The sequence below is a fragment of the Hyalella azteca genome, unplaced genomic scaffold (genome assembly GCF_000764305.2).
Source record: "Hyalella azteca isolate HAZT.00-mixed unplaced genomic scaffold, Hazt_2.0.2 contig3046, whole genome shotgun sequence".
In the NCBI taxonomy this organism is placed as follows: domain Eukaryota; kingdom Metazoa; phylum Arthropoda; class Malacostraca; order Amphipoda; family Hyalellidae; genus Hyalella; species Hyalella azteca.
The window spans coordinates 78,111-94,205 of NW_025933300.1; the positions used below are offsets into that span (position 1 = coordinate 78,111).

Below are 16,095 nucleotides of genomic sequence, written 5' to 3' on the forward strand. Positions count from 1 at the left end.
CTCCGCGTGAAGCTAAAGATTATCTTGCGCCCAGGTTCCATCTTCCTCACTTGCTCCATGAGTCTCATGGGGTTGTCCGATTGTCTCCTCTCTCCTCTTCGTTTAGAAGAGAAGTTAGTTTTATTTTGGATAGTTAATGGTAGCTCTTGGCTACGGTGGCTACGCAAAACTTTCTCCATTCACCGTGTCTTTTAGAATTGCTAATTTGTCCCAGTTGGTGCAGTTCTCGCAACGAATAGCTCCCAATGGCTTTCCTTGCATCGTGTTTACAGAATTACAGGAAAGAACGCTCGTGTTTATTGAAGCGCTTGCACTGCTAAGCAATGCTTTACATTAAGCCATTAGGGCGGTGCTTGTGTGTAAGCTGAGCTCGTTATTGTATTGTGGAGTGAACTGTGGCACACATACACACGCTGGCCGCAGCAGAGCGCGAGGTTCCTTTTACATTATTCATGACATGGGCCGTACAAAAGACACCGACGTTGTGCTCCTGCTATACGTACACTGCCGAGCACCTCTTCCAGGCTAGGGCATATTAGGTCCTGTAAAATCGCTCTCATGGCAGGAGTCTAGAAGTCTTACCTTGTAATGCGAATAGTGCTCAAACTTTTGCTACCTATACTTCGAATTTCTCATTTTGCTGCACTCCGGCTGAAACTTTTTCATGTGCTAATTTTTTGTTCATTGGTTTTCATGCCGGCTGAAACTACCAATGACTGGCTGCCATGGCTATTTTCCATGACTGGTTTCCATGCCGACTGAAACTACAATATACGGTTGTTTCTACAGTGAATTTCGCTGTCTCAATTAATCGCGCTGCGCCTGACAGGATCAATTCTTGTCAGGTACAGGAGTCGGCACCTGACCTTTGTGCGTCGTAGCTAAAGATTTAGTCACATTTATATCTAAATTTTCCTCCTTTGAGAGCTGGCGTGCATCATGGCTTAAGTTATCTCGCTTTGCACATGTGTTGCTGTTAATGACGAGAGTTATCGGTGTTGTTTCGGTTATTTCCATAGCAAACCAACCATTCTCATTGTTCATGTGACGCGTGGCTATACGAATACTGGAAATTTTCTCATAATAATTGTTCTGTCTCCCTCATCTCCCTCAATCATGTTCCGTTCTTTAATTATGTTCAGGATGATCATCACCCTTAGATTCAATAAATGCAGAGGTGAATAAATTTGTGTTTTCTCGATTCCTAATTCAACTCTCAGAAGAAGAGCAAAGTCAAAGGATTCCTGATGACATTATCGTTCTACGTACCTACTCTATTTGCAGTGGCTCTCATCTTATTGCGGTCTGTAAAAGAAGCTTTCGTATGCAAATAGCAATCATTTTGATTATTTTAACTGTATGCGGGTCCATAGCTCGGCTGAAGTGCTTTGTTCTATAGACTTTCCCGATGTTATTGGCCCACTATCCCGAGTTTCAGTAGATGGTTTAAGGACGTGACTGCAGGTAATGGGAATACGCATGGCAATGGGACCAAATGCCAGTAAATCGTGGCAAGCCATTTATAAACTTTAAAAACGCAGCGAGTGCCCCCGGCAGGCATTTGCTTTTATGTTTATTTGATCAGATGTATGCAGAGAAAATTCCTCGCCTTTCTACCCACGCATCCTCTTGGAATGGTTCGTGTTTGATGGAATTGCTATTGATGAGACACTCCTCCTTAATTATGGGTGGAAAAAAACTCTCTTGAATAATACAAATGCTGGTAGTTGTAGTATTTTTGCTCGCTCGGCCATTGTAAGTTCTGTATAATTGGCTCTACAAGCCATTCTGTGCACGTAAGTCTTGAGCGCCTCCACCTGCCCAAAGATCGGACGCGCTTTATCTGTGAACATGAAAGCCGGTCCCTTTTCCTTCTTAATTAATTAATGTCCGCCGCGTCATCCTTTACAAAATTTGTCGAAAAAGTATCTGATACGATATTTATTTCTTAGCTGTCAATTCCTTAAATCTGTGCTGTACCCATTTATAATTGTAAAAAGTTGCAAAGTTATTTACATAGTCATTTAAATTTTATTAGTGACTGCCGGTAGCTGATATTTCATGCCGGTAGCTGATATTTGACATGTCTACAATATTCAGGCAAGTTTCAGCTGAGCCGGATGAAAGTCTATTAGCTCTGTGGTGTTTATCGAGCCCCTGACTGGCGATGAGTTGTCGCGAGAAAACATGCGATGAATCGGCCGTTGTTGAAGCATGTTTCGCGCAGGAACCTGTAGGGGCAGGCAGCTATTGAAGCGTGTCGGCGCGCACAGCGAGCGCCGTCTAATCTATTATTGCCGGCCTATTGGATCGATAATGTCGTGGGCGACCGCATTAACCCGTCAAGGGGAGGCAAGCCAAGACTTACTGCTGCTTTGTGCGCCACTCCACATAAGCTTTCAATTTAGACCATTACTGCCGCCAGCTGCATGCATCACGCCTAAAATTGACTTATGTTCATTCCAATAGCAACTTATTACGAGCTGGAGTCGGTGTGTGATCTGCATGACTTTGTGGGGTGTGATTCGTTCAGCTGCTCGTGTGATTGGGTGTGATTCGTTCAGCGATGAATTTGTGGTGTAATACCTTACCGAAAGTTTATTATAAAATAATTTCCTATTACTTGTAGCGTGCAATCTTATCAGAAATGTCATGATGAGATAATTTATGCTTTAAGAATTACTAATTTCATTCATCAGTCATCGTTTAGGGTGTCTCGCTTGAATCAGTTGCAGAAGTTTGACGTAACGTGGTCGAATGCGAATATTTAATGTTTAATTTTGGCGTTTATAGTGGAAAAATCTGTAGGCTTGGTAAATCCTGGGAGAGTTATGGCTCAGTCGGCCGTGAGTGGCGGAGTGCAGTGCGTCTTAAGGTGGTGATTGAAAGCCGCGAGCTCTCAGGCAGGCTTGGCTGAATCCCTATGGGAATCTATCACTACGTATAGACATTATAACTCCGCTCGTAAATGAAATATCAATCTGAATTTTTTCATGCTCATTCAGCTATTTATTTACAATTTCCCGACAGTTACAAAATATATGTAAATGTTTTATAACATCAGTTATGATAGAGTAAAATAATAGAGTAAAATAGAGTAAAATACTTGCGAGAGATGCGACTTACCTAAATTTTTGAGACATGAGGAAGTAGTACTATTTATTCTCTTTTGATCGGTATTAAAGTCCTATTTGAATCACCCTCTATTTTGTAGAAATTAGCTAACAAAATACTTTTTCATCACTCCTGAACCGTAGATTTCCCATTTTCCTTGGGACCTGGCTCCGAGCATGTCAAAGTGTCGTACGTTGTCGTACAGTTTCCTTAGCGGTTATAAATTAGCTCGCGTGAAGTGGCCGAGTCGATCGTCGTCTACCCTCTTTCAAGGGGGTAGAGGGGCAGCCTCCTTACCCTCCTTACCCCCTTACCCTCCTGGCGCGTTTAAATTACAACCTTCCATTGTTCTTTCGTGTGCTAGAACGCTAGCGACAACATGCGTTTCTCTCACAAGAAATCGAAAAAATTGTGCCTTTCATCACCACGAATCAATAAAGGTCTCCAGTTGAAAAGATGGAGGTAAGATTTATTACAGTCGTTACTTATCATGGATATAACAAGATTTGAATCTCATCAGTCAGAGGTCTCTAAAATAGAAGTTGAAAGTTCCTTTATTCCCTATACAGTAGTAACCTTTAATAATGTCAATGGTGAATGCCATTGATTGCGATGAAGTACAGCCCATGTTTATACATAGCTTCAATGTTATATCGATGTTGTTTGCTCCGCAGAAAGCAACACAATATACTGAAGGTTCTACAAGCATCGGCTCCAGTCGAGAATGTCGTCAACAATACAACTACAATAGTGAATTTTACAAGCGATGAAGACGATTTGAGTGATTTAGTGACAGAAAAGACAGAGAAATCGAGCGTGCAGAACGCTGAGCCATCTCAAAGCAGTGAAGAGTCCAGCGTGCAAAATGCTGAGCCACCGAATAACAGTGAAGAGAACGCTGAGCCACCTAATAACAGTGAAGAGTCGAGCGTGCAGAACGCTGAGCCATGTAGTAGCAGTGAAGAGTCCAGCGTGCAAAATGCTAAACCACCTAATAGCAGTGAGGAATCGAGCGTGCAGAACGCTGAGTCACCCAGCAGCAGTGAAGAGTCGAGCGTGCAGAATGCTCAGCCGTGCAATAGCAGTGGCGTGCCTAACTATAACAGTGATATTCTACGAGTGTTCGAAAATGCATTACAACCATTAAGTGGTAGAAGGCTCTTCGATGTCAAAAATCTTTTTACTGATGTGTGTAAAATGGCGTTGCATAATACAAACATGTGTTCATTTTACAATTTCATTTTTGTAAGAGAGGTCCGACGAGGGCTTTACGCTACTTTTGAATTCAAATGTAGCATGTGCAAATTAAAAATGTGTGTCCGAACTGAAGCCCATGTTTATATATAGCTTCAATGTTATATCGATGTTGTTTGCTCCGCAGAAAGCAACAAAATCTCCTGAAGGTTCTACAAGCTTCGGCTCCAGTCGAAATTGTCGTCAACAATACAACTCCAATAGTGAATTTTACAAGCGATGAAGACGATTTGAGTGATTTAGTGATAGAAAAGTCAGAGAAATCGAGCGTGCAGAACGCTGAGCCATCTCATAGCAGTGAAGAGTCCAGCGTGCAAAATGCTGAGCCACCTAATAACAGTGAAGAGTCGAGCGTGCAGAACGCTGAGTTCTGCATAAAATTTACACACACATTCCTCATAAAATTTACACACACACCCATCCCCTCTAACAATCCCCACTGCTGTGCCACAACCTCCCTTTCTCTCCATCCCCCTGCTGCGNTAGCACGCATTCCTATACGGCATCGCGTCGGCCAGACGTAAGATAACCAGCCCTCACGCGGCTCGGCAGCAAACTCGAGCAACCTCGCTGTGGAGTTCGGGCGGCTTTGAATACAAACCTTAACAGTCGGCATATGCGAGGGCTGTAAACCTATCACCTTAACATCACCACGCAGCAAAGGGACTGCTAGTTGACCGCAAGGGATGCATATTAGTGGCCAGCATTACCCAATACCGTCATCGCTTTTCTAACCCTTTCCGTGCATAAGCATGCTACTAAGTAGAGTTGTCTATGGAGTTGGGGGTTAAAAGCCATGGGCACCGTAAGCCCGCAGCCATTGACCAATCCAGCCTGTATAATCTTCATGGAGGCTACACCCCAGCATGCGCTTACCTCCACTGTTACCCCGGCTTTCCACCCAAACAAACCTTTCCGGACCTAACCTAACCTCGTTGGCTGCAGCAAGGTGGAGGAGCGGGCAGTGGGGTTTACTACAGGTCACGTGGTTCACTGCAGGTCTCCACCACGCACCTGGTTCACCGTAGGTCCGCCCCAAGCACCAGGTTCACTGCAGGTCCCCACCACCACCTGCGTCACACGTCCCCACCACGCACCTGGTTCACACGTCCCCACCACGCACCTGGTTCACACGTCCCCACCACGCACCTGGTTCACACGTCCCCACCACTACGCACCTGGTTCACGGCAGGCGGCACCTTGGCCACAGCGAAGAGGCGCCGCAGTTGCGCGGTGCTGAAGTTCGACACGCCGATGCTCCGGGCGAGCCCCGCCTCGCGTACAGCCTCCATCTCCTGGCGACATTTCAATTCATACGTTTCCGATACCATACAACTATTATAAATGTTTCTAACATATTCATATTACCTTACCTATAATTATCGTTATAGTTCTGCCATTACAATCATAATACCATTTAATTATGATTATGGTAACTGCCTCGTTACATGTGCCTCGAATTATAACATAATTATATTGCTTTGAAGTCTGCATGTGGTACTCAAAACGTACCACCATCTTGAAAATATCACAAAATTAGTTGTAGAATTTGAAAAAAAATAATTGCCCAAACTTCTTCGTCTTCCTTCCATATTAACACCACGTCTTCTACACAACATTGTTTTCCTTCAATATCAATACAGCTCCGCCAGAACTTCGTCGTCACCCTTTAATACTAGCATAACGCCTGTCCACACTTCGTTGTCTTTTGTAAGGTGATATGTTAATACTATTTGTCCATGGATATTTCCTCATTGATGTCTTCCTTGTTGAAAGATAATCTCGTTCACTGCGATATGTTCATAAACATTTCCTTGTATTAGCCTTTCCTGTTTATCAAGTAACACCCTTGGTGACGTCAATAGCGAAGCTATATGAGCTCTTCCCAGATCCGGATACCTGAGTCTTTGGCCGAGAACAGTCGCGCGTAAGCCCAAATTCCTATCCATATTAAAGGATAGTAAGGTAAACTAGTCTGAACCTAGAACGAATGTGTTAACGCTCACCTCACTAGTACTCAAATCTATAACCTGTAAACCGATATACTCACTCTAATTATAAGTACTTTATCAATAAATAACTCGTGGCTCATTCATCTTCGTAATCACGGTCCCCGAACCAGCCTCAAGCGATAATTAAGTAAATAGAGCTGTGATGGTGCAGTGGTGAGAGACTCAGTCTCTCGCACCCAGCTACCGGGTTCAAGTCACACTGAGGACAAGTTCTTCCGGGAAGCTCAGCTCATGGTCAACTCAGCCATTCATCCAATTCTGGTTGATAAATGAGTACCTGGCTTGTCCAGGGTGTTGTGTAATGCAATCAAATGGTTCTGCGAGCTAGTGATGGTCCTATAGTTGATGGTCCAGTGGCTTTAAGTGCTCCAAAAAACTGACCTATCACCCCCTCTCCCTAGTCGCCACTACCAGCATGGGCAATTACAACAACAACATAATTAATTAAATCAAATACGCTTAAAGGTGCATAGAGAAGCACAGCGTACACTTCCTTTAATGCTAGCATAACGCCTGCCCACACTTCGTAGTCTTCCTTCACTGCTAACATAACGCCTGCCCACACTTCGTAATCTTCCTTCACTGCTAACATAACGCATGCCCACACTTCGTAATCTTCCTTCATTGCTAACATAACGCATGCCCACACTTCGTAATCTTCCTTCAATGGTAACTATACGCGTCCTACACAACGTCAGATACATATACAAGTAGATCAAAAGTTGAAATCGTACTTATTGAAATTCGAAGAACACATTTTAAATAACATTGAAGACCAAGTCACAATGAAGTCCATCAAGTAAAAGTATAGGCCAATTTGACTCTGAGTTTGGATTTTATACTTTTGAATATTTTGAATAGAAACTGGCACTTGGTGAGTAGAGGCTTACGTGCGTACGGTAGTTACGTAAATTCAAGGAAGTAGCTAGCAGTAGACTGGACAAACTAACTCATGCAGCCTAATTTATAGTAGACTTGATATTTCTCACGATATGGTACATACATGGAATAATCAACACTTGTCCATTAAATAAAGGTAATTAAGAACTTTGTCTTAAGAGGAAATTTTGAAATCAATTTTGTTGACCTTTTCACTGTGAACAAATTCAATCTAAAATTTGATTTGGCAATATGAATTATTTTATTCTTTAATCATCACTTGACCGAAATTGTGAAGTACATTTATGCCTAATTGTTTTATGTTTTCTGTTTCATGTCTAATAAATACCACACTCAAAAATCCTTTTTATAATTCAGATGAAATTTCAACTGAGAAATATATTCCAGAAAATTATTCAGTAAAGTTTGAGCGTCTATCCATTCTGGCTGACAAGGAGTCTTGGAATACTAAAATGATTTCCGAAACGGTCGTGGACAGTAAAATATAAAATCAATTTAAATAATTCGATTTACCTCATCAAGAGCTTCATAACGTGGAAGAAAACAGTGTATCAATGCATAATTCAATATATTGATTTGCATATTACTACATTACTGTAACGATAATGCTATAAAATATTAGAGAATTAAAAGAAGTACTATACTCCCAACTTAGTTCGTTTCAAAAGAAAGCCAATTCGTCGATCATAATAATCATAATCGAAGCCATAAATTGAAACACTCTTTGGAAGTCAGTGAATTCAGTCCATGCATGCGAACACATGACAAAATGGGTTATTATTATTCTCGATTGCCCACAACTACATACATGCAATAATAGTAACACGTTGACTCCGATTGTTTCATATTGTACTATTATTCCATTTTTGGTACTATTATGAAGCAAGGTTGCCAGCCGGTCTCTTTTTCCGGACAAATTCCGCGATTTAGTTTCTTTCAATTGCGTTGCCCGACTAAAACATATGGTAAGGGTACTTCCTAATTGAATGTAAATATAATAAAAGAAATTAATTTTCACACCGGAAACTACATATATACTAGTATACATCAAGTTATAGCCCTTTTTTGACCTTCTTTGTTCGCGCACATAGCCGTTTTTTAGGTCATCTGGCAACCCCGAATTATGCACCACTTCGTCCTGGAGAAATACATCTCGTGGTACGCATATGTACAACTTCAAAGTCAACGAGTTAGAAATGACAAAGATGCTATTGAAGCTCACCCTCCATATGGCGACGTGGTCGGTGGCGTAGTCTGTCAGCATGAAGCCGTCGGGCGTCCTGGGCTGCACCACGTCATCGCTCACGTACTGCACTCAACCGCACGGGTCGCGTTATATTTACAACAATCGCAAACACTTAAATAAATATAACCTTTATATAGTCGATTAATTTTTAGATTGGTGGTAGATTCAGACTGTACATGAGAGTGTTATCGCTCAAATCACAACTGTTGTAAGAGAACAATGTTGCGAGGATGTGTACGTAAAAAACTAAATGATAATTAAATATGGAAACGAGGTGATATTAACCGACTTGCCTGTAACGCCATCGGTACGTGGATGAGGTACAAGTCCACATAGTCGAGGCCGAGCTTGGCCAGGGATTTCCTCAAAAACTCTTCGACTCTTTCAGGCTGCATGGCAATGGCTGGCAGCTACGGAGTGAGACCCAATTCATTTAAATAATAACTCACTACATTATCGGTAAGAAACGCTTGTTAAACATTCTGCTATGTTGTTACAGAATTGCTTGTGGCTTATTAATAGACAAAGCACAGTTTACAAATATTTTATAATTAAATGTGCTATTCAGTTAGAAGAGGGAGTGTTGTTTGTGGCAGCGTGGCGAACGGACGTTCGGCGTCGCGCGCGGTCTCGCCGGTTCAACTGTGTTATTGCATTCTGTACTGAAGTGTTCCAGTGAATAGTCTGGAATTAAGTAAAAACAGTAAAAAATTGAGTGCAAGTAACAATTGATTGAAAAACTGACTACAGCCATTAAAAGTTGAGTGCGGGTAACGATTGATTGAGAAAAAATTGAGTACGCTTTAACTCTGTTGACTCATACTGTACTGAAGTGTTCCAGTAAATAGTCTGGAATTAAGTAAAGTCAGTAAAAAGTGAGTGAGTTACCAATTGATTGTCAAACATGGCAGCCAAAGTCTGTGTTAGTAAACCTGCCGGAGAATGCCTGGAATGTAACAAATGCAATTTTGGACAATTGGCACTAAGATGTAACACATGCAGACAATTTTGTCACTTCGAATGTTTACTACTTCCAGAATACCAACTTGCAAGATATTTAAAAACGAGAACATCATTCATGTGTAGAAAATGCGTTATGAACGAGGGGTGGGCGAAAGAAGCCATGGAGAGTGTGCAAACGGTTCAAGCGTCCGAGAGAAGAAGGCCTATCATGAATGGGTCTCTCTGTTCGACTAATACGCGGCTACCCTCAACTCCCCTCACTCAACACTTCCTCCCCCCGATCTCTCACTGCTGCCCGACATGCTCCGCCTACCCCGACCCTTGACCGTAGCGTTGCCCCTCCCCTCTTCTCTTTAAATGCCTCGAACAAGAAGCATTTAACTTTTAAGAAACGCGTTTGCTGGAGATCTCTTCAGGGCAAGTGCGATTGGGAGAATGAAGAAAAGAACTGTAACTATTCTCACCCTAAGATCTTTCATAAATTTGCAGCATTTGGAAGCAAAAACCAACGCGGATGCAAAAACGGGAGAGACTGTCATTAATACCATCCGTTCCTATGCTGGAATACTTTTAAAAATGTAGCTTGCAAACGTGATTCCTGTGACTCAACCAGCAGTTAAGTGGTAATGCCGAAGAGAGACGTGACCCTGATAGTTCCTCCTCGGAACACAGGATAGATTATACTGCCAAACCCAAAACATCAGAAAAAAATTACATGGTTAAAAAAACAGTTCTGTGAAGGGCGAATCTATCGAAATCAAAGGTACAGAGCAGTTCCAAAAATTTCCGCACCGGCCAACATAACCTGCCGGAGTGAAGAAGAACAAACAGGACTCGATATCAAGCGCAGACATTTTTTAGGCCGACAGAAGCAAGTAGATCAGATTCAACAACAAATGCAGCAGCTGTTGACATTGCACGAACAACAGCAGAAATCACAGCAACAGCTGCGGAGCCAGAGACCCCTGGCAGTGCGGTGTTACAGCAACTGTAAGGACGTAAGGAAGGGAAGAGTCTAGCATCATGATAGCTAATATAGAGGGGCTCTTCCCAAGAAGAAAACGCCACAAGATCGACGTATTTAAAGAAATTGCTGAGACAGAAGGAATAATCATGCTTGCCTTAACCGAGTCGCACCTAGGAGAAGATTTCCAAGATGGAGAAATCGAGATGAAAGGCTTTCAACATTACCGAGCAGATCAAAAAGGAGGCGTTATAGTCTACCTCAGAAACTTCCTCGCGGCAAAAACAGTTCTGCATTTAGGCTCCAATGAATATGTGGAACATGTTATACTATACATTCCCCATTTCCATCTGTGCATAGCTATCGTATACCGACCGCCTGACTGCCCGCCTGAAAAATTCAATGAACCTCTCGATAGAATAGAAACAATGGTTGCCAACTTAGGTGAACCTTCCCCAAATATTGTGGTTGCGGGAGATTTTAACCTGCCACACATACGATGGCCAAACTTGGACTGTGCAGAACGGCGCAGAAATCAAACCAGAAACCAGGCAACACAACTACTTCGATTCGCTAGGGAGCACTTTCTAAGCCAACAGGTTCTGGTGCCAACAAGAGAACATAATATCCTGGATTTATTCTTCACCAGCAATGAAGAACTGGTTGCTGATATTCGTGTTGAGGAGACCACGCTGTCTGACCATCGACTAGTGGTGGTCAAGACAACAATTGAGAGGGGAACCCAGCCAAGACCTTTACCTCGAGAGGGGCTAGCTGGGCTAAATTTTCATCATCGAAGAACAGACTGGGAGGCCATTTGGAATGAACTCCTTGAAATTGACTGGAGATCTGAGTTCCTGGAACTGAATGCCGAAACAATGTACAACAAACTGTACGAAATATTACTGCAGATATGCGTGCATCACACGCCGGGAAAAACGACCCCCAACGGCCACATAATTCCGAGGGACAGACGGATCCTCATGAGAAAACGAGCGAGCTTGAACAACCAGATAACGGCCGCATCCAGGAATATAGAGAGGCGGAGGCTGGAACATCTAAAGGTTAAAATTAAGGAAACTGAGCGACAGTTACAGGACTCACACGAGGCCGAGCAACAAATTGCAGAGGCGCAAGCGGTGTCTGCCATTCGAGAGAATCCCAAATATTCCTACAAATATGCCCGGTCAAAGGCCAAAATCAGTGCCTCAGTGGGGCCTCTGAAAAATAACGATGTCCATGTTGGAAACGACCAGGGCATGTGCGAACTTCTGGGAGCTCAATTTGAAAAAGTATTCAGCGAACCCCGATACTCAAGACAGGAGAACGAAATTGGGGTCATTCAAGAACTTCCAGGGGAGCGGGAGCTGATGAACATTGAGTTTGAAACACCGGATCTAGAGAGGAGTATCCAAGAATTATCTACGTACTCGGCTCCCGGGCCAGATGGGGTCCCTGCAGTATTACTGAAAAAATGTGTCGGTGCACTAAAGGTCCCACGGACTTTGCTCTGGAAAGCATCATTGAGGGAAGGAAATGTTCCAAGTGACCTAAAATTAGGGCTAATTACCCCTATCTACAAAGGAGGTGCAAGAGACAAACCCCAAAATAACAGGCCGGTTACATTAACATCACACGTAATCAAAGTATTTGAGATGGTTGTTGCCAGAAGGTTGGTGCAGTACATGGAAGACGCTGACCTTTTCAACAGAAGGCAACACGGTTTTAGACGAAATCGTTCCTGTTTGTCTCAGTTACTGGAGCATCACCACCAAATCCTGGCCATGCTGGAGGAGGGGGCCGTGGTGGACGTGGTGTACTTGGACTTCGCGAAAGCGTTTAACAAAGTTGACCATGGAGTGCTCTTCAGAAAATTAAGACTGCTGGGGGTCGGAGGTGAATTGCTGGCATGGATCCACAGCTTCCTAACAGAAAGACTGCAATCTGTCGTTGTAGGAGGCTCGAGATCGAGCGAGGCTATAGGGTGAAGAGTGGAGTACCACAGGGAACGGTACTCGGCCCAATCCTCTTCCTCATTCACATCGCCGACATAGATGTGGCTGTGAACCACGCCACTGCATCGTCATTCGCGGACGACACCAGGATACTAATGACCATAACGGACAGGACGGACTGCGAGAGGTTCAACGAACAAGTGAAGAACATGCAGTTCAACGGGACCAAGTTTGAGGTTCCGAGATACAGAGGTAGCGGAAGAGCTGGTATGGAGCACCGCTACCTAGCACCTGACAACTCGGAAATCAAAGAGAAACAACTTGTTCGTGATCTAGGAGTGTTGATGAATACTCAGGTAAATTTTGTTGATCACGTAACGGCAATAACCGCAAGAGGTAGGCGACAGATGGGGTGAATCTGACGGACGTTCAGAACAAGAGAATCGGAACCGATGATCACACTCTTTAGAGCCCTTGTAATACCAATTCTCGAATACTGCTGCCAGCTTTGGACCCCGTTCACACTCGGCGCAGTGCGGCAACTGGAAGGTGTCCAGCGAACCTTCACTTCCAGGATCAGAGGGATGGAAGAGTTGAACTACTGGGAGAGGTTGAGGCGCCTGGGTCTGTACTCACTGCAGAGGAGACGGGAGAGGTATGTCATTCTGTACTCATGGAAAATGAAAACCGGAATGGCGCCAAACTTCGAGAGCGAGACCTTCAGGATTGAGACATATCACAACGAGAGAAGGGGGAGACTGTGCAAGATCCTCCCATTACGTAACAGATCCGCAGTCAGATTTCAATCCCTACGGGAAGGATCACTTTCCGTGGCAGAGCCAAGGCTGTTCAACGTCCTACCAAAGGATCTAAGAGAGGGGGAGTTCACCCTGGAGACCTTCAAGAGACAACTGGACGTTCTCCTGGGCACAATCCCAGATCGACCTCCCCTGCAACACTACCAGCGGCGAGAAGCAAGCAACAGCATCGTACATCAGGTGGCCGAAATGAGGGCGGATGAACGATAATCAGAGGCGGCGATCCATCGTGGCCTGGGACTGCTATGTCCCAAACAAGTACCAAGATTACCAAGTACCAAGATAGGACTAAGAATAGGGAACAAGGGACAGAGCCTATATGAATCTATTAGCTCCATCGACATTCATTCGAAAAATAGGCTAAGCTTAATATTCTTTCCGGTTAAAGTTTGAACCCTCCAACTGATAGTTAGTTCAACTTCATTTACACTAGCAGTTTCTAGTAAACAATTTTTATTTATACCTTTGTGGTGACGAAAATATCCTTCCTGTCTCCCCCCCAGCGGCGAATGCCCTCGCCCACAGCCTCCTCGTTCTGGTAGGCGTAGGCCGCGTCGACGAGCTTGTAACCGCTGGAGAGGGCAACCGCCACGGCGCCCGACAAGGTATCCGCGTGCCCCTACAGAGCGAGCGTTACTGTGACAATACGGCTGTTACCGTGACAGTGATGTATCACGCTACATGGCGGCTACCGTGACAGTGATGAGTCACGCTACATAGCGGCTACCGTGACAGTTATGAGTCACGCTACGCCATGGCGGCTACCGTGACGGTCATGAGTCCGCACGCAACGTGAAGAAGTCAGGGGCCCGAGGTTGTAAAAAAATACAGTGGGGAAAATAAGTATTTAGTCAGTCACAAATTGTGCAAGTTCTCCTTCTTAAAATGATGAGAGAGGCCTGCAATTGACATCATAGGTAGACCTTAACTATGAGAGACAAAATGTGAAAAAAATTTAGAAAATCATTTGTCAGACTTTTAAAGATGTTATTTGCTATGATGATGGAAAATAAGTATTTGGTCACCTACAAACAATCAAGATTTCTGGCTGCCACAGACCTGTAAGTTCTTTGTTCAAAAAACTTCACTATTCCCCATTCATTACCTGTATTAATGGAACCTGTTTGAAGTCGTTAACAGTATAAAAGACACCTGCCCACAACCTCAAACAGTCACACTCCAAACTCCATTATGGTGAAGACGAAAGAGCTGTCGGAGGGAATCAGAAACCGAATTGTAGACCTGTAATATATTGCTAGGGTACATTTGGTCTAATATAGCAGCTCACCAATAAAGGCAGTGTAAGTTGACTCAAAGCACAGCAGAAGAGTGGCTGATCCATAGGTCAATAGGTCAACTAAGCCTAGAAATGGGTTGCTCACGGTACGACCTTCTCTTAAGTCTTAACGACTGACCTAACGCACGGTATAGTCTCTCGTAAGAACGATTTTCTTTTGGTGTCTTCTAATTTGTAACTAACAACCTTACAATATTCCAGAAGAGTATTACAAGATGAGTTGCATTCAAAGAACATCATACCAACTGTGAAGCATCGGGGTGGCAACATCATGCTTTTGGGCTGTTTTTCTGCAAAGGGACCAGGACGGCTGGTCCGTGTAGATGAAAGAATGGATGGTGCCATGTAACGTGAGATTTTGGGTGCAAACCTCCTTCCATCAGCAAGGGCAATGGAAATGAAACGTGGCTGGGTCTTTCAGCATGAAAATTATCCCAAGCACACTGCCAGGGCAACAACGGAGTGGCCTCGCAAGAAACATTTCTAAGTTCTGAAGTGACCTAGCCAGTCTCCCGATCTCAACAGTCAACCCCATCGAAACCTTTGGAGGGAGTTGATAGTCCGTATTGCCCGCTGACAGCCCCAAAACATCACTGTTCTAGAGAAGATCTGCATGGAGGAATGGGCCAACTGGCCAGCAACAGTGCGTACCAACCTTGTAAACCCTTACAGAAAACGTTGACCTCTGTCATTACCGACATAGGATATACAACAAAGTATTGAGATGAACGTTTGTTATTCACCAAATACCTATTTTCCACCATCATTGCAAATAACATCTTTAAAAGTGCGACATGATTTTCTAATTTTTTTCACATTTGTCTTTCATATTTGAAGTCTACCTAAGGTGTCAATTGCAGGCCTCTCTTATTACTTTAAGTGGGAGAACTTGCACAATTGGTGACTGACTATTGACTAAATACTTATTTTCATCACTGTAGATCGTTTGGATGTATTTGATATCGAATTTGGTAACATGATTGAAATGGAATCTCTATTAACTGAGATTTAGACATATCTATTACGTTATCGTGGCATATTCTCTCTAACTTGAGATAATCTCAATTGAATTGTACGCTCATCGTCACTTGGCAGACCCTCAAGACCTGAATTTGATCAACATTTGCTCTGGAGGAACCTCGCTAGACTTGAGTTCTCATTTTACTGCCGAGTTCTCCGTTTGCCACGACACTGACGATGGCTCCATATTTGCTTTGAGAAACAACCGGAATTTTAATTTGCCGTTGTATCAACAGAAGAGTAATTATGTTATTGAACAAAGATAATTTTAATATAACGCAGCATCAACACGAAATTTATTTTATTACGTAAAACAAACGCCAAATTCAGGACTTATCCAAGCAAGAACGTATTCATTAAATTCGTATATTTGTCTAGCTCTGTAATGAGAAGATCTTGCGAGTCTCACCCTGGACGTGCCGCAGCCCAGCAGCGGCATGAGGTGGCCATCGTTGAGCCGTACGTGCGTTTCGTCAATGATGGACCCAGCCATTATCCTTGCTTTATTTCAGCCCTGATGTAGGAATTTATTCTGTACGCGAATAATCGAAA

General features: G+C 43.5%; 2 protein-coding genes across 2 annotated transcripts; one reads left to right on the forward strand and one right to left on the reverse strand.

The window, feature by feature from the left end:
- Positions 1-3,392: 3,392 nt before the first annotated feature.
- LOC125179602 lies at positions 3,393-4,892 on the forward strand. Its single transcript, XM_047885759.1, has 3 exons — positions 3,393-3,576; positions 3,789-4,427; positions 4,496-4,892. Exons 1-3 carry the CDS (start codon positions 3,494-3,496, stop codon positions 4,890-4,892), a joined length of 1,119 nt encoding a protein of 372 aa, XP_047741715.1. The 5' UTR covers positions 3,393-3,493.
- A 630-nt stretch (positions 4,893-5,522) lies between these two features.
- LOC108679633 (aldo-keto reductase family 1 member A1-like) lies at positions 5,523-16,069 on the reverse strand. The gene is made up of 5 exons (XM_018168290.2): positions 15,953-16,069; positions 13,690-13,845; positions 8,820-8,936; positions 8,503-8,589; positions 5,523-5,663 (listed from the first exon to the last, which is right to left on the reverse strand). Exons 1-5 carry the CDS (start codon positions 16,034-16,036, stop codon positions 5,523-5,525), a joined length of 585 nt encoding a protein of 194 aa, XP_018023779.1. The 5' UTR covers positions 16,037-16,069.
- Between the last annotated feature and the right edge of the window lie 26 nt (positions 16,070-16,095).